The following is a 25,885-nucleotide window of genomic DNA, read 5'->3' on the forward strand; positions in this document are numbered from 1 at the left end:
ATATATGTATATATATGTGTATATATATGTGTATATATATATATATATATATATATATATATATATGTATATATATAATAACCGAAATCAACACAATTTTAAGATGTCTGTGTAGGTTCTCATTCATCCAGGTCATCGTAGATCGAAGCGAAGTAAAATCTGGTCAACTGGACGTAAGTTTATCTTGAAGACGTTTCACCTCTCATCCGAGAGGCTTCTTCAGTTCTAGTGAAGAGTGTGGAAGGAGTTTTGGAGATTTTACTTCGCTGCAATTTTAAAATCTAATTTCAAAAAAATTGGCAGATTAATCGGTTATCAGATTTTTTCCTCAAATAATCGGCATCGGCTTCAAAAATCGATATCAGTCAGGCCCTGGAGTAAACCAACGTGTGAACCAGTGATGGGCGGCACTGTCGCCTCACTGCCAGAAGGTTGAGGGGCCGAGTCCCAGCTGGGGCAGTGGGTCCTTCTGTGTGAGTCTGCATGTTCTCCCTGTTCCTGCTGGGTTCTCTCTGGTACTCCAGCTTCCTCCACAGTCCAAAGACATCAAGAGGGACCAGGTTAATCCAGACTCTAAACTGACCGTAGGCGTGGCTGTGAGAGCCAATGGTTGTCTGTCTCTATGTGTTGGCCCTGCCATGGACTGGTGACCTGCAGTAGAATATATCCATCCATCGTCATCTTTCGCTTATTCCTTACTATTAAGGGTCGCGGGGGGGCTGGAGCCTATCCCAGCATCTACGGGCGAGAGGCGGGGTTCACCCTGGACAGGTCACCAGTCCATCGCAGGGCCAACACATGGAGACAAACAACCATTCACACTCACATTCACACCTACAGTCAATTTCAATCAAGTCATTGGTCAATCAGCCTCATCAATCAGCCTCATCCCCAGTTGCATGTCTTTAGACAGTGGGAGGAAGCCGGAGTACCAGAGAGAACCCACACAGGAACAGGGAGAAAATGGAGACTCCACACAGAAAGATCCTGTACCCAAGGAGGGACTCAAACCCAGAACCTTCTTGCTGTGAGGCCACAGTGCTGACCACTGCACCACTGTGATGATCCTCACACCCAAGGGATGAAGGGTGGGAGGAGCAGTTTAACAGAGGTAATAATTTGACCTCTTGACATCACCCCACACAAGCATATTCTTTGTCCCACATTGGTTAGTTGGGGTCTGGTGACCCTAAAGGATGGATGAATTTGTTCTCAGCTTCAAGGAAATGTGACCTTTTAATCCATTAACATGAATCAGACTAAAAATTAAATTCTGCTTCTGTTATTTAATCATTTCCCTTAAATCCCCTCGATGGATTGAAGACTGTATCTAAACTTCAACGTGGTAAAATAAACTTATGTCATCTGCTGCAGGCTTGTCGACTAACTTTCCCCTGTGAGTGTTTTTTTCTGTTAATGCATCTTTCTGTGAATGCATTTCCTCACATTGACCACTGGAGGGTGTATTGACATGAGTCGTTCTTCAATGTGATTGTGTGTATTCCCAAGGTTGCTTTTTTGATCTTCATGACAACAACAAAAAAAATCTAAATTTAAAACTCACTACTGAAAAGAAAAGTTGATGAGGTTCTTTCAGTTTCACCTTGTACATAAAAATACAACAGCAATAAATATATTTTATTGAAACTGAAAATAAGAGTATTGAGGACCTGTGGGGTTTGTTATACAACAACGACACCACCATGCAGTCATCAGTGCTACACCATAACAATAATTACTGCTATCCTAGTAAAACTATTAACATCAACTGATATTTAACCAGCAAACATTTACATCAATCCTACTTAGTAAGGAGCAGTGGGCGGCCACACACCTGCCCCTGGGGAACTGACTACTCTGTGACATTGCAGTTACTAGTGCTTGTACAGTTGCTTGTCTCTGTGGCGGAGAAGGAAACATAAGCAATTCTTTGTGACAATGCTCCCCTATGACGTCAGTCACTATTGTCCCATAAAAAATATACACAGACATGGGAAGTACAGTCTCAAGATCCCTTCATCAGCCATTTCAATAAATACGAGTCAAAACAGACAAATCTGGTCGCCTCAAACACAATGATATGACATTTTGAATTTTATCATTGGGAAATTTGGGTTATTTGAGGAAAAGTAATACAAATTCAGGGTAAAAGAACAATACTCACGGTCTGGCTTTGTCAAATATCAAAACAGGTCATTTGACCTGTAAGATGAAGCCACCTTACCTGCTATCACCGACAAATAAGGAGCTGTGACAAAAACTTCATGGTATCATATCCAGTTTGTATATAATCACCCTCCCCGGTTTCCCCCTGTTCTCCTCATCCCTGGGGGGCTCGGTGTGGGCTTTGGGTGTGGGGCTGGGCTGGGGGCTTTGCTCACAGGTGGCATGAGGGTGGGTGTGCCAGGTCCCGTCCCTGTAGGTGCAGTAGCAGACTGTCCGTTGGTCAATGCTGACACGCTCCCCCGCTGGGATCACCCTATTCCCAGCAAAGCAGTTGGGACCTTGAGGGACAGGAGAGAGTCTGAGGGTGGACACTTCAGAACACGTGTTTGTTGGGGTAAACTGGAGTAAAGTGCAGACTACACATTGTAGCATTTATTCACTGACGAACACACATGCAGGACAAATTCATGGACGTGGCCTCAATTATTGATCCTTTGAAGTTGATGATGATGATGATGATGATGATGATGATGCAGCAAATACTTCTGTACTTGAGCTTCAGATTGTGTGGATTTACTGGCACTGCTATTTGATTCAGAGAGGTAGGATACTGCTCTACAACAGAGAAACTATATAACTACATACACACACGTATATATATGAACGCACACGCACCCCCCCACACACACACGCACACACACACACATAAATAGTCTTCTAACAGGCTGTTTTGTGCAGTCCTACAAGTGTAAACAGTGTAAAAAGGCTGCCTTTGACAGATGGAGGTTCCTTTATTTGGCAGCTACGTGCAAAACAATTATCAAGAGCAGTCAGCAGGAGGACAGGAAGTACACTTCACCTACTGCCAGATCTGACCGCGTTCTATAAAACCCAGCTGACATAAGAGAAAGTGGCAGCAATGGGAGAAAAAAACAAAACCTCAGTGACGCAACCAAGCGGTGGGCAGATGGGCTGGATGGATGCACCAGAGCTGTTCACCCGCTCTGTTGCATCACTGAGGTTTTGTTTTGTTTTTTTCTCCCATTGCTGCCACTTTCTCTTATGTCAGCTGGGTTTCTTAGAACGCGGTCAGATCTGGCAGTAGGTGAAGTGTACTTCCTGTCCTCCTGCTGACTGCTCTTGATAATTGTTTCGCACGTAGCTGCCAAATAAAGGAACCTCCATCTGTGACAGGGAACCTGCCTTTGACACATGGAACACCAGTATAATTATCATTATTAGTCGTGGTATTGTTATGTGGTTGCTGTAGTGATGATGACTGTGATTATCATGGTTAAAGTCATGTTTATCCATGATGCAACTTTCAGATGACATAAATATAATCTGTAAATGTCAGAGATCACCAGGTCATATGAACACATATGTTCATATGTATATGTACATACTACATATGTAAAAACATAAAATAAGATGGGATCAAGTCAAAGCAGTTATTCTTAAAAGGGAATAATAACAGTAATTTCTTAGATTAAAAAAAAGCTTGTGTGAAGATTTATATTTTTGATTTGCTTTTAAAAGATACAGAATAGTGCAGGTGCTGCCGCTTCAATCTGGATTTTACATCGTTAGATTGTGGCATATCCTCTTCTCCCTGCTCACAAAAAAGAACTCTGGGTTGCCCTCAGTGACTGGACTGGGATTCCTTTCGAGCAGGGGTGTCCAAACTGGTCCAGTAAGGGCCGTGTGGCTGCAGGTTTTCATTCCAACCGAGCAAAAGCAACACCTGATCCAACAAATGAGCAGTGTGGACACGGCTTAGATGATTTAAGTAGAATCAGGTGTTGCTTTTGCTCAGGTGGAATGAAAACCTGCAGCCACACGACCCTCTACTGGACCAGTTTGGACACCCCTGCATCAAGAGACGTTGCTGTTGAGTTTCAGGTGCATTTTTGGTCTACTTTATGTAGCTGCTCTGTAGTTTATTGCTATCAGACATATTTTTATTTACATTTTCATGGGACTATATATTGTATTGTCTATCTACTAGATCATTTTTTATTTGTATAGGTTGATATGATCGGCTCTATTCATTTCTCTGTCTGTCTGTTAGCAGGTTGACACAAAACATTATGGACAGATTTTTATTAAAATTTTGCCCCGGATGCGTCTGAGCAGAAGGGAAACGAAATTCTATTTTTAGAGTGATCGAGTTTTTATTTTTTTTCCACTGCCATGAAGAATTGCACGATCTTAACAAAACAAGGATATCAGAGGCAATCTTTCAGACATACTGCATCACTGTATCTCCAGGTGTGGTTTTTGCAGTTGTTGGCTTTGAAGAAGTCACTTCTATTTGTTACATAATACACTTGACAGTGTTCCACAGCCTAATCATTTCATGACAGGTGAAAGTACAGGCAGCAGCTACTGAAATCTGCTGAGCTGAGAGTTTCACAACAATAGTTTTCTTGCCGAATCACTGAGAGAGTTCTCAATGTGTTCACATCGCAGATGGAACAGATAGGAAACGGCTGACAACAATGAACACTCCCTCTCCTGCTCAGTGTGTCTTGTGTTTGTAAAGCCTTCAACCAGTGACGATGCATTAGCATCAGAATTTGATTATTTAAGCATGTCCACATTCAAGACGTGGCAAACATGTTGAAGTATTCAGATCGCACTTTTCTCCAAAGTGCTTTAATGTTGCCCGATTCGCCAATTTACACACACACACACACACACACACACACACACACACTAATGGTGGAGGCTGACATGCAAGGTCATCAGAAACTACGAGGGGTCCTGCATCTTACTCAATGAGACTTTGACTCAGTTTGAAACAGGGATCGAACCAGTAACTCTTCGATTACTCCAACTACCGTAAATGACCAATTAGAAGCCCGGGCGTTTATTTTGCAAAATCGATGTGGACCCTGGGTGTTTAAAAGAGACCAGGAGTCTATTGGTAACAGGCTTTTATTTATTTTGGCTCTGGCCATTATTTTTTCTTTTAGCAATAGGTATACAAAGTATAACAATATACTGTAGTACTTTAAAGAGCAGTAGTGCAAATATCAAGATTGTCCAGAGAGCACTTACGCAAGAACAGCACCTTTAATAAGCTGGATAATGAAAGGATTCTGAAATGTCAGGGTCGGGGGGGGGGGGGTGCTGCTGTCCCTCTCAAGCTGAAGACAGCTCCTGCTGAGAGTATAGGACAGTTTGACACCTGGCATTTAGAGCAGGTGCTTTTACATGACAGGCATGATTGCAGAAAAGACCGCCCTTGTTTGCTGTGAAGGAACGTCATGAGATGACAGCTCAGTCATACACAAATTACAGCTCTGTGCCTCACATGGCGCTACACTGACTTGTCTAAAGCACTGATCTGATACCAGCGATGCGCGTCTGCGTGTGTCTGTGTGTGTTTGTTTTTTTTTGTCAGTTCAGACATTTGTTTTTTTATACGTGCGAGATTGACAAAACGATCCTTAACTATCAAAAGAATTAAAGTTTTGAATGCACTGAAACTGAACAAAGGTCCAGTGGACAAGTTGTCAGGATTTTGGCAGGGAAACTGAATTTTGAAATTTTTCTTCCCTAGTTTGCCGACATTTACAGTCTCAGCTTGAAGAGTAAAGCAGAATAGCTTCAGTGGGATACTGAGCTGTTGGCTATGAACCAGAGGTCACTTTGAAGCAGACAAACCTGCTGCTTTGAAACAAGTCTTACACATCCAACAATTAGGACCTGTGGCTGTTCGGAAAGTGAGAACTGACAGAGCTGCAGTTAACGCACCGACTGGTGAGGTCACTGGGCACACAGACCACAGCATTACTGGGAAACTTGTTGTACTTGATGTATGTGAACTGGTGTTGTTTTAAACCACAACAATTAATGAGTACCGTTGTGATCGCATTTTAACTGAGGCACTAAGCTGGCGTAAATTCTGCTTAACACAGACACACAGTCTGTCCATGCAAACTAGTCCTCCACTTCCTGGTGCGCTGCTGTGGATACACACACTCTTTTTCACCTGATTCATAACAACACGCAGAAAGGAGCTCCAACCGTACACTTCATCCTCTGGCGTGCAACTGACATGTGAATACAAGCACGTAACCCTTCAAACACAATCGCAATGACACACATACCTTGCTGCTTCATTCTTCAACTGTTTTTTTGTTTTTTTTTCAATAGTCTACTTTGTGTTTGGGTTTTAATGCTGGACCGCTCACTCTCATGTTTAGAGTCAGTCTAAATCCCACAATGGGCTAATTTCTGTGGAGGACAAAAAAAGTTACATCTAAAAATAAATATATGAATAAATGAAAAAAATAAATAATTGTAAAATACAGGAATAAATGAAAGCTAAATGCAATCCAGTGATGTAAAATGACTCCGACTGTATTTATTTCTGTATTTCTGTGTCCGTATGTTGATGAGGTGGACAGTCCTTACATCAGTCTAAGCAGGATTGGTCAGCTGGGTGAACGAGACAACAACAAATGATTCCAATCAAATCCACAGGACACAAACTACAGGACGCCGCAGCAGGCGAGTGTTTCTTGGGGCTGGTTCATAGTGATTAAACTACAAAAACAAAACGTTTTTCCCTCTGATCTCCTTTTGCTCTCTTGTTGTGCAGGACAGAACACAGCCCCTGAGGCTTGAAGTCCTGGGCCAACAGCAACAGCAGGTCCAATAATACCAAGGTGGGTTACAGAGTTTGCTGATGTCAGATAACGGAGACGTACATTTGGTCTGCCTCTGACCACCAATGGTCCACTCTGGGAGACCTGCAATTTCATTACTGGTTGTGTCTGCTCAGTTCTGCGAGCAGTACCAGCTCGGCCGTCTCCAAGAAACTTTGTCAAACCTGACAGTGTTGACGACAGGGATGGCAGTAGTTTCCTGATGGTTAGATAGCGTTGCTTAATGGGTAACTTTAGCTGACGCAAGACCAGTAACTTATTTAGCTGTGCAGCTAACATTAGCAACCTTACTAGCCTATTCTGGGTGACTGGCGCTGCCGCTTGTCAAAGCCAATTTTGAGAATTGACTCGTACAACATTTTCCATGACTTCAACACCAGTAGCGCAGGGCTAGCATCTACAGACGTGTGCATATGTGTATGTTTGCATATATTTATGGTCAGTGTCAACTACGGGAGAGCTGCTAATGTTAGGACCGCCCACGTGATTAACGTACAGATACCAGAAAAAAGAAATATACAAAAAATACATGTAGAAATACAGTAATAAATAGAATTATTGACAATTTGATACATTTTATTAACAAAACAATCATATAAATATGGCTATGTGTCACAAATGAATGTGAAATTGTCATTATTTCAGCAACTCATTCTTAAAAATAATAAAGGACCATGCTGAAATATCATCAGACAGACAGGTGTACAAGAACCTGCTGGGGTTTGCTGGTACTTCTGCCAAAAAAGGATTTGAACACTTACATTGCATTTGGATAATTTAAGAGGTTAAGACTCCCTAAAATCATCAGAATTCACTTTGCAATCTTCAATTAACAGAAAGCTTTTAAACCATGAAGCATCCAAGCATCCATGTGTCACAACTTGAATCAGTCAAGCAATCAATCAATGAATCAATCAACTGCCTCAACTTACAACTGAGACTGGAAATAAAGAGTAAGTCAAGTAAATATGAAACTCGGGACATCCTGACAACAGTGTCGAGGTGACTGAGTGACTGAGTCTTACCAGCCTTACAGATGGGGCAGCAGTGGTTCGGTTCGTATGTGGGGTTGACACAGTGGGGGGCGGGGCAGTCTGAAATGGTGCAGTACACCTCCCTGTTGGCCTCGCAGCGACATCGCTCACACCTTGAAAGCTAAATCATAGAAACAGTTTGGATATCATTCACTTCAAACTTTTCCATGCAGGTTCAACGATTAAAATTGAGCTGCTGTTCAGAATTCACGCAGAAGGGTGTGGCTACAGCGGCACACCACACACACGTGTTTACATGTAGTGGCTGGCGGCACGTTTAGAAGGCGATGATTGGCCCCAAGGGTTTTCCTGAAATCTCTACTCCTACCACACATCAGCACTCAGCAGCAAAGCACTGGCAGGCTGGCAGTTTGCTGGGACGGCCTGTGAGAAAAAGGTTTGTGCTGTGAGAGGAAAAAGATGCTTCACTGAACTTTGCTTCCATGACAACAATATTTTTCGTCTCCTCCCTCTCAGCTTCTCTTGCCATGCTGTCCCTTGAGTATTACTTTTTGACTTGGCAACATTCACCCGTGATCTGATAAGTGACAATATGTATGTGCAACAGTTTAGCTAGGTAGCTAAGTTACAGCTACATTAACAGAGTTTACAACACAGATTACAACAAGCTCACCGTACAGAAAATTATTTCCCGAATCATCTTTATGAGCTGCAAAACAGAAAGTACCTTTCTCAAAACAATTTGTAACAACCGCAAAGGTAAGTGGTTGAGAACACACAAAAGCACCACTCTGAACATGGAAATAACATAGGACATCCTTCTTTTTTGAGCGATACTGTGCAGAACCCCACTGACTTGTCAAAAGCTTTCTCCTGTGTGTACAGTCGAGCTCTTCGCACTGATCCGAGGCGGATCTGCCCCATGGTTCAGGGATTCTTCATGGAATCGTGTGGTGCAGTGTCTGATGAGTGGGTTAATGACCTCACATGGGTGAGAAGATATAATTTGATTGGAGATCACCTGCAGGTGTGCAGGTACAGTGGAAGGAATTCCAAGCCATGAATGGCAGCTGGACAGACAGGAGAAGGGTGAAACTGAACCCTGGCTCAAAAACTGAGCTAGGCACCAAACCATTATTTGTGTGTACCATTACCTGGTAGTCTTTGGCTGGTGGTTTAATCTAGGTCACATAGAGGTATTGTACTGCCTTGACTTGGTTTCATGCCAGTAAAAGCCACCTGATCTTATGCTGGGCACATAATGGCACATGGCCCAGCACAGGTGTCGTTGCAGACCGACACAGTTGTCATTTCCTCGCCTAGCGCCCACACTGTTTACATCGCAAATGGACGTGTGCCAGTGGGTGTGTTGATCTAAAGCGTTATGGTCAGGCACAAGGTTGGCACAATCCTATGTTGAGGCATCCTAAAATGTGCATTTGCATTACTGACCAATGTGCAACAGTGGAAGCGTGCAAAAAGAGCTCAACAAAAACATGTTGGATTATTTCACCTTGGGGACTTTAGTGGATTCTCGCTGCAGCAGATTAGTGCATCTCCTCAGCAGAGAGATGCTATGAGCATTCAGGCGCAGGAGCAAAACTTCATTGATTTAAACATCTGACAGGATTACTGTGTCAGGAGCCTCAGGGTCTTTTCTCCATTTGTTGTATTGACATATTATTGTTTCTATGCTCATTTGCTTTAAGACTTAGAGCACATGGTTTCAGTGGGTGTAACCTTGACATGTGGGTAGAAATGTCTTTAGGTGCGGCAAACAACATGGGACATTTAACCAGCAAAACTAAAAACTTCATAACACCATGTTATGCAATGGTGTGACAGAGGTTTCAGCAGGAGAGAGGGCCGTGAGGACCACGTAGACAAAGACAAAGATGTTGTAGGATACAGAGTAGAGATTCCTACTTCACACCTGGTCAAGTCTTTGCCTCTGTTGACTGAAGACATCCTCTCCAACCTGGCCTCTGCCTGCAACACTCCAGGTAACCTGATGGCTGGGACAGTCTACATACAGCTGAACAAAGACATTGCAGACATCAGCTAACTGTGCATCAAAGTACTTCTCTGGAGACATGATCCTGGAGGACAACCAGAAAGACTCAGTTCCTCCGGAGTTTCACAACTGAACGGACAGAAAGACTCTGATCTCCTCCTGTTCCGTCATTCTGCTTAGGAGCCTCCAGGATGGCCCCCACTGCAGCCACAGGGGCGAAACCAGACTCAGTGGTGAATATGACGGGGAGGCCCAGACAGTGACACTTGAGCCCCCCCTGTCCCCTTGGGGGAGTGAAAAAAGTGGTCATGCATAGGAAGGGACTCTCCCCTGAGGTCCACTGTTGCATGCAGGTTCTGGGTAACAAGGTGGCACCCACCAACTGGCCCTTCATCTACATCCAGCTGCCTAAGGATGCAACAACCAGCCTACCAGTGGTTTACACCCACCCTCACAGACTTGGTCCAGTGGACGGAGTAATGAATGCTGGCACTTGAGAGGGTGCGGAGCCACCTGTCCACACACCAGACTTCTCTCTCACCCTTTTCTCCTGCAGAAGGACACATTACGATCATCTTGAACACCCATTTGCCTTCTGTTCAGACCACGCTCCTCTGTAGAGGCTCCATTTCACGATGGATACCAACAGCCAGATGGAGGCATGTGGAATGTGCATTGTTTTGGAGAAATGTGTGGGAGTTTTTTCAGGGGAACAGCTCAGATGAGGGGAATTGGTGCAGCTGCCTGTACTTTGCTAATTGTCTGTTCCCTTTTCTACACAGGAGAACAAAGAAATGTCACGAGGAAATGCAACTTTTAGTGGAAGAGGCATTCCAGTTTGCATATGAAGATTATAGAATGATGTCAAAAATGAAATAAAAACCTGTACAATGACTCACTGAATAACATTTGCTCCACAAAAGTCACTCAAATTATGACACCGTAGGTTGCATATGTGTTATGACAACTTTTGGAATTTGTTTGGCTGCTCCAGAAGAGGCTGGCTGTACAACGATGCAAGATGCCCTCAGTTTAGCACAGGGGACATTTCTCTCATCCACCTCCACTCCAAACTGCCATGTGACTTTAATCTGCAGGAATCCGATTGTTTATTGTTAGTCTGTTGTTAGTTTCCCTTGGATAGTAGGGGTGTGGTGCCATTCTGTTTTCTCCTGTTTAGGTAGGTAGGTGGGTAAGTATTTTGCATTTTGGTTTCTTTATGTCTTCAGTCTGAATGGTTGCTTTCAGAACTGCTCTGCTTCTTATGTTGGCCCTAGCCTACCCTGGAAATAAGTCCATGTTTTTCCTTTGATTTTGATGTGAATAAAACTACAAGTTTAGACGGAGATCTTTGTGTTGCTGTGGCTGCTTGGGAGTTGGGGAGGATGGGGGACCTTTTCATCTTATGTCTCTGACACCTCTAGACTGGGCAGAAAAGAAGCAACTTGAGCAAAACTCCGTTTGGCAGGGAGGCTCCATAACAGACAAACAGTAAATTAACTCGAAAAAACACTTCCTGCAGAAAATGCAAAGTAAATGTGCCCCCCCCCCCCAAAAAAATCTTTCCAACATTGATGGTGCAAAGCTGTGAGCTGAGGGGGCCAAAAATACCAAAGCACAAGTTTATTGATGCTCCATTCTCTTAACCTGTAAAAATCTGTTTAAAAAAAACAACAACAACAAATAAATGTTAGAAATCCAGAAAATACCCCACCCCCATTATGTTAACTGGATTTCTGAATGGTTTCTGTAGCTGAAAGTATGAGGGAGTTGAAAGAGAGCAAAATGGCTGCAGAAGAAAAATACTGAAGATCAGGATCTCATAAAATAAGAAAGTATTCTCACCCTGAACTCCTCCAGGAGCCGGTACGTCTTGCCCCCATAGACACAGAACCTGGCCATAGCCTCGCAGACTGGACAGCATCCCTTGAACCGGATCCGCGTACAGCGGGGATGGATTCGGGGACACTTGGGTTGGACGCAAACCGGGCCATCCACGGTGCACATGCATGGGCACGCCGTGGGACTCGGGTAATAAACCTCTCCGATGCTGTACACAAAGCCGTGGTCATCGATGCACCACTTCCCTCTGTAGTCCCCGAAATCGTAGTCCGAGTCGGTTTTGGAAGAGTGATCCTCCACGACTCGCCCGGAACTCTGTAGCAGCAGCGAGGCGAGGGCGAGGAGGAGGCGGCTGAGTGCGCGATGTCCCGGGATCATGGTGAGCAGGTTACCCGCTGTAGAAAGTGAAAAAACAAGCACAGTCTCAAAATAATGTGAAAAAGGGCAAAATTAAACCCTCAAAGTTGAACTTTAAAGCAAATAAAAGCGAGTATTGCCTATGCATGTTTTTGGAGACCAGGTCACACGCCCACACTCATCTGTGTGCGTGTGTGTGTGCGTGAGTGAGTGAGAGTGGTGCGCTCCGGTGAGTTTGTCCTCCAGCAGCGACGAGCGCCTGTTAAATGCCACCCATGACTTCATCCAAGCCCACCTGACGTCAGCCAGTGGTCGCACTTTCTTCAAGCCTGGAGAGGCCCCATAAAAACCACATCTACCCACAACTTCAAAGCTGGAGAAAAGCTTCGAGCCCTGAGGTGGACAGTGAGGACACTGACGTCATTTCGACACGGTCTTTATTTGCACTTGTCACTTCCTTTAATGCACTAAAATCATTTACCTGCTACTTTTTATAGATAAAACTGAGTTTCAAATGTATCCTTTGTAGACGAAGTTTATCCTAGAAATGTAAATGTTAATTGAACGGGAGTAATTATCTCCTACGAAGTTGCAAATGATGCAGCGGAAAATGGCACAAGGCCACAATCCATCACCAAAGCAGCTGAAACAAGATTTTCAAGCTTTTCTCAAGTGACTTGAATTTAAAAAAATAAAGCTTATTAAAAAAAAATATATAAGGTAGAATTCTGAAAGGATTTCAAGTGTGTGCTTCAAGAGCTTTTGATATTTCAGAGGTTTCTGTTTGAAGATACAGCAAACTGACTCCTACAAGCAGTCCAGAAGGACAAAAAAGCAGCAAGACAACAAGCAAGCACTGACAAATCCTCTTTATTTGGATTGATAAGTTCAGACAGTACAAAAGAAAGATTCAAAACCAGGCATATTAATAAAAACAGTCAGGGTAAAAAAAGTCATTCAAATGCATCAAGTGACCGAGGTTACGTTTGGATGAAGATGGACTTCATGACAACAGAAATCTGAAGTTGACAGTAGGAGCTTCACAAATTAGCTTCATCTTGAAGGAGTCAGTCCCACAGATGCATGGATACTGAGTGTGGATCCTCGTACGGCAGAAATAAAGACGTCTTTTTCATCATCTGAAGTTTTTTTTAAAGCACCTTTGAAACACGTCCTCCACCCCCCTTCCATTTCAGTCTTAGCACGATTGCTCGTGTCGTTCTGAAAATGATGCCAAAAAAAAGCGCGTTTTTTTTCCACATTCTTGATTAATTTAAGGTCTTGAACAATTGCTGAATACTCAATTGCAGTGTGAGTTGTCGTAGAGTTTAGTATGGCTTCCTCCCTGAAGCGGTCATTTCGCACAAGATGATCATCTGATTTGATGGGTTCAATAATAAGGGTTGAATGGGATTTTACTCACCTAAACACGTCTCTAAAAACACAAAGCAGAGTCAACGATGGGAGCTTTGTGACCTGATTAACCGTAAGGTTGGAGTGGGGAAAAGTTTGAGGTTCGTCGGACAAAGAGCGGAAGTCGCACTCTGAGAATCCAGTGTGTCAAGACCCAAGACTACAACTATGGACTGATGTCCACATTTGAATTAAGGTTTAATGAAAATCAACCACCAGTGAGTTTTCTCGTCATGAGCAACTAGTTTAATTTGGAACTGAAGTGGTCACTGTCCCCTGGTACCTGTCATGAACATGTTACTACCATTGAAACATTTGCAGCTGGGACTCAATGGCCACCTCACAGCAGCACTGGTGTTCAAAATATTCAGACTGTGAGAAAAGTCAAAGGAAAATGTCCTTAGGTTGGAACTGTGTTTATGTCTGGCCAGAACAGAACTGAACTCTGCCCTCAGCTACAACAATCATCAAGTTAGCATGATTAGAAAAGAGGAATGGCTTGTAGAAACGCCTGGTGCACCCACTCACTGGGGTCAAACTGGGCACACTTTTACAGATGAATTCACATCGTCAGTCCAGGCATGCTGAATACACCGGAGGCAAAGAGAATCAAAACTTGCTGTTTGGTCCAAATGGAGGAGGATGGATGAGTGAAACCCTTTATGCTCAGTCACTATTTATTGACCTGACTGACTGACAGACTCAGCCACTATACAATCCCAGCTCTGCCAAACTGCATGCTCAACTACGGTGCTGCAGCTACGTCCCAGAGGAACACAGCTGCAGCGCTCAGAGGTCTTCTACGGCTACTACTGTGAGACTATTACATATCATACTGCTGGCCACTCTGACTGATGGGCCCAAGTGGTGGTGGCGGCGGCGGAGGTGGTGGTGGTGGAGGAGGTGGTGGTGGTGCTTCTTCTGGGGCAGGGGGAGGTGCTGCAGCCATGTCTGGGATGTCTTCCTGGGCTGTTGGAGACTCCGGGGCAGCTGCTGAGGGGAGGCTCTCTGGAAGAGGGGGCTTGCTACTGTTGTTGCCCTCATCAGTGGCGGCGCTGCTGCTAGGAGCAGTGCTCTCTCTGGGATGTTCTGGAGGAGGAGTTGCTTTATCGGAAGCAGAGGAAGGGGGGTCAGATGTTGGAGGTGGAGCCGGTTGAGGGTCCAAGGAGGGTTCTGTTGGTGACTCTTCATCTGGAGAATGACAGAGCAATGTTACTTTTAAACTTGAATTACTACAAGCCCCCGGTCCCGACTGTAGGTGAGAAATCTTTAACAATGGCTCAAAGATCATTTCTCACTTCTGAAAGCATCGTTTCAGAAAACACAGTTTTAAGAACTACGATTGTTACTGGCACTAAATACACAAAAACGGGGTAGCCACTCCTACACTTCGTAGAATGAAGCATGACATTTGGTTGGCAATTACAATTTTTTCGTAACCAAGTTCAAAAACACTTGCAACTGCAGGCTTTTTGAAGACGAACTGCAGGACGATTATCGATTCGTTACTTTCTGCTGCAGCCAGTGGTCAACTACACCCCTCCACCAAATTGGATGAAGAATAAAAGAGGAGGAACAGGGAGGCTGCTGCTCTGGGGAAGCTGCGCAGGCACCTAAAACACTTGAGTTCATGAGAATCAGCACGTAACACTTTGGCTTGATTCGTAAAGGGTGGATCAACAGTGTCATGTGTCCTGGCACCTGTCTCCATGGGCGTGGACTTGTCTTCCTTGGTCCCTGAGGCAGTGTTGGTAGAGCTGTTAGTATTTGTGCTGCTCTGTGCTGCAGCCTTGTTTCCAGCAGCCTCCTGATGTTGCTGCTGTTGAGCCTGCTGAGCCGCTTTCTCTGCCTCTTCAGCTGCCTCGCGCTCCCTCTCCTCCACTCTGCGTCTGGCTGCCTCTTCAGCAACCGCCATCTCTGCCGCCAGCTTCTCCATGTCAACCTCAACCTTCTGACTGCACAGCTGGAGACAGAAATAATGATTACAGCAACACCTTCACCTCAACTCTACCTCTGATGTCATTGGTTTGAAGGTAAATGCATAAATGAATCTGTGGTCAAACACCAGTACAAAATGAAATGTCACACTGTCTGCAACTTCTGCTCCATCGAGAGTAAAGACACACCCGCTTGAGTTCAGTGTTGAATGAGTCCGTGGTCTCCAGAAAGCGTCTCTTCTTGTCTTGGTGGCGATCTTCAATCTGTAAAAGTTCAGCCTCCAACTTCCGCTACAAAAGACACGGGTGAAAGTTCAGTTTTTCCCTAAGGTTGATTAAAGGGCTGTGACATTACATCTCAACATTTAAGTGAGTAAGTCGGTAACATGTATTCATATAGCACCTTTCACAGATGCAAAATCACAAAATGCTTGACAGCAATAAACAAAAACACAAAATTAGAGACCAGTGTAAACACAATATTATGACTGCTGGCACTGGTCTGGCAGACAGCAGCAGGGAGAGTGCCATAATTAACAAGGAGCAGCTGTTTAGAAGGCTGTCTGAACCAAAGGCCTGTCTTAATAAGAATGTTTTGAGCTGCTTCATTAAAAAAAAAAAAAAACAAACACAAATCACAGGATTCCAAGGATCTTAGATGAAGGGAGAGCATTTGCAAGCTTAGGTGCGACTGCCTGAAAGAAGCAGTCCGTCCTGGACAGACGATTTGCTGTAAATGCAGGGAGGAGATCTGCACCATATTAAGGTGACTGACCAGGTGGGAGCAGTGACGAGGGATAAAATAGGAGTGATGCATGACCTCCTGTTAAAATCTGGGCAGCTGCATGTTGGATGGACTTAAAGTTCCTAAACAGAAGTTTGATTCAGACAGGTACTCAGAGCATTGCAGTAATACAGGAGTGGGAGGGCAAGAACGATCGGTTCCATCTCAACCTTTGTTACAACTGATCATACCTTACTGATGCTCCTAAGCTGGAAGAAACAGGAAGGGACAAGTTGCCTGACATGACTCTCAAGAGACAGAGACTGGTCTAGGAAGACACCTAAATTAAGAAGGCTGCACTGAATGTAATCAATGAAATGACAGTAACTACATTTCCCAAAGCAATAAGAAGAGCCTCTGTCTTATTTTCGTTCAACTGGGACAGTTTTCATCATCGAAAATTTAATGGAGTCCAGACATTCAAGTGAAGTGCTCAATTGATCATGCTCACCAGATTTAACAGCAGATCAGGATGTCTAAGTGTAAAATATCAAATGTAAATGTGTTCACTGATCGAGTCAGAACAGGACGTTCAGTAGGTAAGTGTGCAGTTTTGCACGCCACACACATCAAATACAAGCTTCATCATGAACGTATGGACAATCTGACAATTATGGAACATCCTCAATCCACAACATGACTGTAGCGATGGCCACTGCAGTCAATCATTTACATCTATATCTATACCCCCCCCGTAAATATCCTTTCAGCCTACCTGGTGCACCATAAGAGACTGGACCTGCCTCTTTAAGACCTGCATGCGAGCTGTTGTGACCACCGAGCGGACGTCAGGCACCACAATCTCACTGAGGATGTCACTGATGAGCCGGTGGTTTCTCTGAAAGCGAGCCGCTGCTGTGTGTTTCACTGAAAAACCATCATCGTAATCTACAGAAAACAAACAGACCGCTTTAACTTTTGAAGTTGTGTTTTGGACATTGATATTCTTTACTGAAAAACTAAATAATTCAGGAATATCTAGATGTAAAAGCTTGCCGTCTGGATCCTCAGCTGGCTGGATGCTCATGTATGGCTCTCCTTTGTCCATACGACTCTGCCGCTGCCTGCTCTCCTCCTCCATTGCAGCCTCAGCCCGGTTCTTGGCGTTCACATATGCCAGGTAGGCAGGGGAGTTGTGGTAGGCCTTCAAAGAGTCATTGTACTCAATCTAGGAGGGAGAGAAAATGGGAAATTAAGATGAAACTACATGTCTGGTCTAAGTTTACGGTGTCAATACCTTTACCAATTAATTGTGCAGGGATGCATCCCAGGACAGTTTGAGGGGACAAGATAATTGAAGAATACGCCACACTTAGGAATCACTTGCACTGTGTGATCCATGCCATGCAAAGTTAAGCTATTTTGACTAATTTGAAATTCTTTGTGTGCACTTTAAATATATAGGCTACCCACCTTCTCAGCTTCGTACTCGTTCAGGTAGTCCTGCTTCTCCTCATCTGTCAGGTCCCTCCACATCCCTCCAATAATCTTTCCAATTTCCCATAGCTTCAGGTCTGGGTTGGATGCCTTCACTTGGTCCCATACCTTGCATGTTCACACACAGGTAAGACACCAACGAACAGGCAAATGCATTAACAAAAAACACACAGATATCATATGGTCAATTGCATGGCCACTGCAGTTTAGTGAAAAAGAGCAAGACTGAATTAGAAGACAGAGCAGTGCAAAGATGAAAACCGTGCCAATGTCATGTAACTTTTAATCAAAACTGACTGACTGGCATAAAGGTCTTTCAAAGGGCTGGCAAGATATGAAAAACTTCAAGAATCAGCTGTTCAATGTTGTGATTTATTTTATTGTTTTTTCCTTTATGCAGAATTTAATATTCCAATTTCACTGCAAAAACTAGAGAAGCAGAGAAGAGATTAGCACATCGAAGCAGAAATGGAGGACAGAAGCAGTAGATCATGCTAGCATGAAGGAAACACAAGGAAATCTGTTTTTTATTATTCAACAATGACAAACAAAACAATGAAAAGAGTGGAGAGTCTCCAGTAGGTGGTTGAGGTGATGGTGAGGCGTCATGGCTTAGCTGTTTCCCACCCTCAAACCCCTGCAACCTTTCAGGGGATGGGAGGACAAGCAGTAAAAGCAGACACCGTGGATGGGTGTCTTACCTTCCTGCTTACCTTCCGGCTGTACCGCATGTAAGGCATCAGTGGCTTGTCTGGAGGTTTGGGAGGCTTTGGGACAGTGATACCTGAGGAGTTCTGTGGACGAAAGACAGAAGTGGGTAAGAGTGGGAATGAAGGGATAAAAATGAGGGGGAAAAACCCATCATCTGATTATGGTTGCATCATAATGACGCCTGGTTAAATCTGTGCTTGTAAACATGACAATACAGACAAAATCAAAGGCTCTTGAAAGCTTGCTTTTGACTGGGTTTATCAAACTTTGACATTTGGTAAAAACTTAATTCCTTCACTACTCGAATGTTAAAAGAGACACTAGTGTCGTCTTGTCATTCAATACCAGATTTAAACTCCACTCTGCAATTAATTTCGGATGTTGTAAAATTGTTTTGAGACAAAACGTAAACCAATTTTGCACTCAATTTTGCTCATTTTGTACTGCATCGAATCGAGTTGTAGGTGCGCTCAGCTGACACCACAGCTTGGGGCTGTGAGATTTGATGATACACACCAACAACAGACCAAAAAAAAAAAAAATGCTGGTTAGGCACGATTGTTTATCTCGGCGCTTTAGACTTGCTAGAGAGGTTCCTCTGTTATACAGACGTGGTTTGGGTATGAAAAGTCAAAGGACTAGAAAACTGTACTCGCCGAATATGCTGTAGAATGATGCCCACAGCTGAGAAGAAGGGGTTAATGTCAAACTGAAGACCTTCACAACAGTAGAGGAGAATATCCCCAAAGTATTAAGGAACCTTGGGGTCATTTTTGACCAGGACCTTTCCTTCAGCTCCCACATAAATCATGTGACTAGGACCGCCTTCTTCCATCTGCAGTATCGCTAAGATTAGGAACATCCTTTCCCAGAGTGATGCTGACAAACTGGTGCATGCATTTATCACTTCTAGGCTGGACCACTGCAACTCTCTCCTGTCAGGATGTCCTAAATTCTCTCTAAAGAGTCTCCAGCTGGTCCAGAACGCTGCAGCCAGGGTTTTGACGGGAGTTAAGAAGGGAGAACACATCTCTCCACTTTAGCTTCTCTCCTTCCTGTAGGATCTAGAATCCACTTCAAAATCCTTCTGCTGACTTATAAGGCTCTCAATGATAAAGCCCCATCCTATTTGAAAGAACTCATTAGTCCCTGCTGTCCCACCAGAGCACTCCACTCCCAGAATGCAGGTCTTTTAGTGACTCCCAGTATCTCTAAAACAGACTGGGAGGTAGAGCCTTTAGTTACTGGGTTCCTCTACTGTGGAACCAGCATCTCTCCATGGGTCAGAGAGGCAGACACTTTAACTACGTTTAAGTCCAGGCTTAAGACCTTCCTCTATGACAGAGCCTTCAGTTAGGACTGGTTCAGGTAGCTCTGAACCATTGATAGCTATGCTGCTATAGGCTGAGACTGCTGGGGGACACATCAGGTTACATGGAGCCCTCCTCTCCTCTCCTCTTCTCTCCTCTCCCCCTCTCTCCTCCTCTCCTCCCTGCACATTTTTGGAACTGTCACTACCATTACTTGTTGCACTTTGCAGTTTGTCCTTGGTGTCTCTCAGTCTCTCTGTGTTTCCACAGATCCACCAGAGCCCCAACCGCTGCCTGCATCGCCCCCCCCCCCCCTTATTCCCTACTGTTACACCTGCCTGCGCTCCCCTCCCATGAACCAGTCTACCATCCAGTCCCCCATCAAGCTGGCTTGCTCTCCCTGCCTCCCCTTCCATGAACCAGTCTACCATCCAGTCCCCCATCAAGCTGGCTTGCTCTCCCTGCCTCCCCTTCCATGAACCAGTCTACCATCCAGTCCCCCATCAAGCTGGCTTGCTCTCCCTGCCTCCCCTCCCATGAACCAGTCTACCATCCAGTCCCCCATCAAGCTGGCTTGCTCTCCCTGCCTCCCCTTCCATGAACCAGTCTACCATCCAGTCCCCCATCAAGCTGGCTTGCTCTCCCTGCCTCCCCTTCCAGAAGCTTCCTTCTTCAACTGTTATTAACATTTCCATGTTTCCCACATTCTGCATTGTAAACTGTTTTCTTGTCTGTAACAACATCGACTGCACGTCTGTCCCTCCTGGTGAGGGATCCTCCTCTGTTGCTCACCCTGAGGTTTCTCAGATTTTTCCCTGTTCAAAGGGTTTTCTATGGAGTTTCTCCTCAGTCGATGTGAGGGTCTAAGGACAGAGGATGTTGTTATGATGCCATGAAGCCTGGAGACAAACTGGTGGTGAAAACGGCTCTACAAATAAAATTGCCTTGCCTTGCCTATTATCGCTACAACAAATGCATTTGGTTGCGATAGCTTTAGTTCCTATACTTTAGGTATAGGATTATTTTTAGCGGCAACAAGCTGAGTACATATGTCTAAGCTGGTCACCTCACAAAAGCACATTTGGAAAAATCTTTAGTGTGGGAGATGAACTAGAGTGAAAAGGTATGTTAGCTGCAATCCATGTAAAAATGAATCTCACATGACACAGGAGCACCACAGTAATTCAAGAGCACCTGATATGAAAACAAGTTGGAGCCATGGATGAAGCAGGGGAAGCAAGGTAGGTGACTACAAAAGGCCATGCACATTGTGTTTTGAGGGAAAGACACAGCAGGTATTTAGAATTATCTTTCAAGTAGCTGTGCTCGCTGGCTGTCCACTTTAACTAGCACAAGACACCTACTATCCCACTAATCTCAGTGGTAACAACACCTCAGAGCTACAGTGCAGCCGCCAGGAGGTTGACTAGCCATCTGTTAACCATTTCCTACTACATACACAGGCTTCTTTAAACCCAGGTGAACTCAATAAAAGCCAATTTATCCTTTTCCCACTGTGAGGGGATGAGTTGCGTTTGTTTTTTCTTCTTGTGCATTGTGTTCGACATCACAAATGTAGTCACTACCTGTGTCTGTGTGTGTGAGTGACATTAGATTGCAACGCTGTATAAAGGGTCAACCAATATGTTTTTTTTCGGTGCCAATACAGATGACTAGTAATCAAGAAAACTGAAAGTATTAAGAAAAGATACACATTTGCAGAAAAAAATTGAGTGACAAAATTAAAGCAGCAGTCCAGAAACAGGTGTCACTCCGGCTGGCCAAGAATATGACGTGAGATTAACCACACTAAAATGAGCGGCTACGCCTTTTAGCATCCAATCTTACAAAACATCAACTTTAGGTTGCCACTCAAATGCTGTTCCTCACCCAGCAGACGTGAAAGAACAGACGGCAGTTTCAGCAAAGAATGTGATGGCTAATGCTGTTAAATTGTGGCACACATGCACTGTGAGGAGGTTACGAAGGAGGTGGAGAACAACTAGAGGCAAGTTGAGGAACGGAATTAGCTGCAAAATGTAGTAACTGTTGTACAATTGAGGGACAAGCTCTGTAGGAAATGTTGAAGTATTGCATTTGATATTTGCACATTTTTACAACTAAATTGTTAATCATATGTCAGTTTTACTGAATTTCTGCAGTGCTTTGGCAATTTACATTTCTAATATATCACGCCAATGAAGCTCTTCTGAATTGAACAGCTTGGGGACACACTTCATACATGTTCACGAGGGATTGTGTGATGTGACAGACTGCTGAGCTACTTTGTTTCGACTGGACCTGAATGCTTGGCTGTTAAGCTTGCACTAATGGGAGGGAGGAATTCAGTCAATTAACAATTTAAAGAAAGGTTTCGTTGCCTACTGGACCCTGTGTTCTGTACACAAGTACAGTCCTGCACCTAAATCAAATTCAGGACCACGAGATGGGAGGCAGACAGGGGAGGTACACCACTGGCCACGGTTGGCTTACATCTATGACAAGTAAAAACACCTATTCTTTGTGGGGATTAATGTTAGGTTTGATATATGGGAACTGAAATAGCTTCCAAGTTGCAATGTCACCATTGGTATCCCAATATGTAGACATATCACTACAAGAAGGTACTCAGGAATGTTCAGCAGTGTGACTAGGAAACACAGCATGGTCTTACCTTAGAGAGAAATTGTAATACTTATGGTTTTGGAACTTCAGTATGATGTTAAGGGTTAGGGTCTAATGTGCTATGGCTGTCTGTAGGGCACACTAACCCCCAGTGCTAGGCTCCCTGATGTGTAACCAGCTAGATGGTGCTATGTGGTGAGAAAGTCCCGAAACATTCTGTTTATCACTTTTCCCCAAACTCCAAGTCATACTTTTTCATGTTCTCTCACAACCCATCACTTTCTGCATCAACAGTTTGTCCTACCTCCCAAGCTTATTCACACCCCTACAATTCAATATATCGATATGCCTGCAAACCTAAGTTTCTTCTACCTTTCAGTTTACTTTAAAAACCCTCCATCAATTCATTACCCTGCTGGAGCCTCCGGAGCTCCCTCCCAGTCGGAGGTTGTTGTAGGCCAGATGGCTGTAAGGGTTGTAGCCCACAAACCCTGGGGTGGAAGGCATTTGCTAATGGAAGACAAATGAGACAAAACACAAATGAGAAATGGCTTACAAACAAGAGGAGGAAAAGGGATTAACATAAATAAGTGAAAAGGGGGGAAAAAACATGAATATATATGTATAGTTTTTGCTTTTTTTGTTTTCCAAGACATCATCATGCAGGGCAAAATAGGGCAAGTGATTGGCAGGCTAGCATTCAGAATGAGACCACATGTATGAATGTTGCATAATACAGGTAGGTAGGTATATCTATCTATCTATCTATCTATCCATCTATATGTATCTCAGGAGTTTTACCGGCATTGAATGATGTTGGATTTAACCTTGGTGCATCACCACAAACACTACACTGTGCTGAGCTTGTCGGTGCAGCAATACAAGTTTTGTTGTACACGCAGTTTCCGCCTGCAAACATTAGTTATCAACTCTGAAACCTGATTGAATTTAAAGCTTTTAAACACTGATTTACTGAATGCGTAAAAGCTCAAGAAAAAATTACCCCATCTGCCCACGATCTTTGATAAGACAAGAAAAAGCAGGTGTGAGAGCAATGACACTTAACTGAATGAGAACTACATAAATTATAATAAGAACTGTGGAGAAAGAGGGAATAAAGCAGTGAGAGAGAAGGATGAAAAACAACCCAGAAGTGTGTAAAGAGGTAAAGTTGTCTTTTGGCCACTTAATTTCAAATGGCAAGATGGAGGCAGAGTTAGACACTTACTGTGGTTGGGGGAGGGGGTGGAGGAGGGGCATATGATGGTCGTTCTACAAAGAAAAAGAAAAATTATTTGATTGGTCAGTGTGTGGAAATTTCTCAGTTCCAAGATGCAAAGTGATGTATACCAATATTAGTGGAATATTTTACACTGATGCTGTGACAGCACAATCAAATGTAGATTGTCGTGTTTCAGCCTCAGGTGAACTATTAAGTCGGAGAAAGTTGCAAATACATCTGGGAGCAACAGCGTTTAACTCTGGGAATCCGGCACATTCTGGATTGTTGCCGAGAAGCATTAACTGGACAAAACCCGTGCTGTGTGTAAAGTATGCAATCAGAACTTTCACCCACCCCCCTGATAACATGAAGGAGGACACAGGTAAAAACTTGCCCTTTTAAAAATGATGTGTAAAAGTAAAAATGTTCAAAATGAATGCTAATGAGCAAGTAGATTCATGTGTTAAATGGAAAGGTTCAGCCCACGGGCTGGGAGCTGATAATACAGACTCTGTGGGTAGTTAAAGTCGGTGATATTGTACCATTTCACTGATTCTCTACTGGAACTTTAACTAAGTACTGGTTTGACCGTTGACTAACACTAAATAAAAAAAAAAAGTCAGTCCACACTTCCAGAGTAGTTGCCATTTAGGAAATGTCTTAACAAATGACAGGATTAACACAATTCATATACAATCTTCGTCATCTGCACCATCAGTAATGTGTTTGCTTGCTTACTTGACATCGTGGCAGCAGACGAGCGAGATCAGACTAGCTCCATGGTAGTAAACCTGAGTAAGAAACAAAGAAAAACTGTACAATCACACAAATGAACAAAACTACTCCAAGCCCAATCATTCTGGCGTTCAAATTTTGTAGAAGCAAATGACCGATACCAGTAAACGATTACGAGTAGTAAGTAATTGCCGAAGACATAAATGACTTCGGAGGCTGACAGCGAGTCCTGGCCCACGAACGTTAGCCAAAACCGCTAACAATGACATAGCCAAAACTGCTACCAAGGAAACCATTTGCTGGATGATAATGTCGAGAGGTAACGTTGACATTCAATGCAGGCACCACCCATACCACCTAACAAAATATGAGCATTTACTCTGCGCGGTGCACCTGAATGTTTAGAGTGGTTACAGGATGTCGGAAATAACCCTGTTAGCTTAGTGAAGTTAGCACAACGGACGACACAAATTCAGCACAACCCTTCGCACATGCGGTAACCTGCTACCCTTGGTACCAACGTTAGCATGCCAAATACATTTTATATATCTTATATCAAAGTCAGAGGATAGCAAAGTGTAATAATTTCAACTAAACTACTCAAATCGATGTAAACATACTCAGTCCTTTGTTCCCTCACTAAGGCCGCTTATTCCGCCTTGAAGCTCTTCTTCTTCTTCTTCGTCGTCGTCGCTGTCGTCGACTTCTTCTTCTGTTTCCGGTAAACTATGCACCGCTCGATGAGTTGCTGCCTCCCACTGTTGCAGTTACGGTACCTCTACTGCCACCGTCTCGCATCTGTATCCTAAAATATAGACTCGTATGTTTGATGAGGCATATTTATATATGTCTCTAAACACTTGTGATTTTTGTGACACCTGATGGCAGCGTGTCTGCGGATAAATAAAATCCCAAATAACTGTCGTTCTTCTTGTTCCATTGCTTGGCGGAAGAACGTGTAGTCCCCCTCATCAATGAGGTGTGTGCCCCCCATGCAGCAGTGAATCACATAGTATTTTGCACTTGCAAGTTGTGTTTGGCCTGTGGTCATCCACAATCAAACCATTGCCCAGGGGCTGTCATATAAACATCTGGGTGTCTTTATTGCCAACTCGCTCACCTGGAGCACACATGTTAAAAGCTTCTGCTGCAGATTACAGCAACGGTTGCATTTTTTTTTTTTACAGCGTCTGAGAATTCATGGTGTTGATCAAAGATTTAGTTTGATTTTTATTTTAAAAGGCACTTTTAGAAAGTTGGATCAGGTACAGCATCACAGCTTGATTTGTTAACCTCTCTATGTAGAGCTAAAGAATAAACTATTTTGGCTTATTCATGCTGTTGGAAAAATTATTGGTATTAAAGAGCACTTCACCAGCCAGCGTATTAATGAACATGCCACTCTGCAACAAGCAATTAAGATTATCTACAGTCCATCACACATCCTGCATGGTGAGTATGAGCTGCTCCCGTCTGGTAGAAGGTTTAGAGTTCCTCACTGCAGACTGGACAGACTCAAAAACACATTTGTTCCCGTGTCAATTAAGCTGATAAACAAGGTCAGATAAGACCAGAGCTCAGATGACTTGCGTTTGTTTTGCACAGGTTGTTACTTTTATTTATTACAATTTTCAGCACTTTATTCCTTTTATTAGGTG

At 43.7% G+C, this 25,885-nt stretch overlaps 2 protein-coding genes and 1 long non-coding RNA gene across 7 annotated transcripts; 1 reads left to right on the plus strand and 2 right to left on the minus strand.

Moving 5' to 3' along the window:
* Nucleotides 1-1,668: 1,668 nt before the first annotated feature.
* LOC147245822 (von Willebrand factor C domain-containing protein 2-like) lies at nucleotides 1,669-12,438 on the minus strand. Of its 2 annotated transcripts, XM_086185003.1 has the most exons (4): nucleotides 11,700-12,438; nucleotides 9,774-9,875; nucleotides 7,871-8,000; nucleotides 1,669-2,504 (listed from the first exon to the last, which is right to left on the minus strand). In XM_086185003.1, the coding sequence occupies exons 1-4, from the start codon at nucleotides 12,072-12,074 to the stop codon at nucleotides 2,263-2,265; spliced, it is 849 nt and encodes a 282-aa protein (XP_086041129.1). In that variant the 5' UTR covers nucleotides 12,075-12,438; the 3' UTR covers nucleotides 1,669-2,262. The 2 variants fall into 2 exon arrangements, with proteins under 2 accessions (XP_086041129.1, XP_086041131.1); XM_086185005.1 differs by lacking the exon at nucleotides 9,774-9,875 and having other exon boundaries at nucleotides 11,700-12,428.
* LOC147245823 (uncharacterized) lies at nucleotides 3,961-10,796 on the plus strand. Of its 3 annotated transcripts, none has more exons than XR_015110037.1 (5): nucleotides 3,968-4,068; nucleotides 5,735-5,939; nucleotides 6,577-6,687; nucleotides 6,779-6,845; nucleotides 10,637-10,796. It is a non-coding gene; the product is annotated as an uncharacterized LOC147245823 (long non-coding RNA). The 3 variants fall into 3 exon arrangements; XR_015110036.1 differs by having other exon boundaries at nucleotides 5,735-5,934; XR_015110038.1 differs by lacking the exon at nucleotides 5,735-5,939 and having other exon boundaries at nucleotides 3,961-4,068.
* Nucleotides 12,439-12,903: 465 nt separating the features above from the next.
* Nucleotides 12,904-24,975, minus strand: LOC147245824 (SWI/SNF-related matrix-associated actin-dependent regulator of chromatin subfamily E member 1-like). 2 transcript variants are annotated; one of them, XM_086185001.1, is made up of 11 exons: nucleotides 24,848-24,975; nucleotides 24,231-24,283; nucleotides 23,499-23,542; nucleotides 22,682-22,780; nucleotides 18,326-18,418; nucleotides 17,601-17,732; nucleotides 17,184-17,355; nucleotides 16,903-17,075; nucleotides 15,593-15,694; nucleotides 15,168-15,429; nucleotides 12,904-14,657 (listed from the first exon to the last, which is right to left on the minus strand). In XM_086185001.1, the coding sequence occupies exons 2-11, from the start codon at nucleotides 24,235-24,237 to the stop codon at nucleotides 14,290-14,292; spliced, it is 1,452 nt and encodes a 483-aa protein (XP_086041127.1). In that variant the 5' UTR covers nucleotides 24,238-24,283; nucleotides 24,848-24,975; the 3' UTR covers nucleotides 12,904-14,289. The 2 variants fall into 2 exon arrangements, with proteins under 2 accessions (XP_086041127.1, XP_086041128.1); XM_086185002.1 differs by having other exon boundaries at nucleotides 18,338-18,418; nucleotides 24,848-24,974.
* Between the last annotated feature and the right edge of the window lie 910 nt (nucleotides 24,976-25,885).

Source organism: Aulostomus chinensis, chromosome 18 (assembly GCF_037954235.1).
Source record: "Aulostomus chinensis isolate RoL2024-O1b breed Wild chromosome 18, RoL_Achi_v1.0, whole genome shotgun sequence".
Classification (NCBI taxonomy): Eukaryota; Metazoa; Chordata; class Actinopteri; order Syngnathiformes; family Aulostomidae; genus Aulostomus; species Aulostomus chinensis.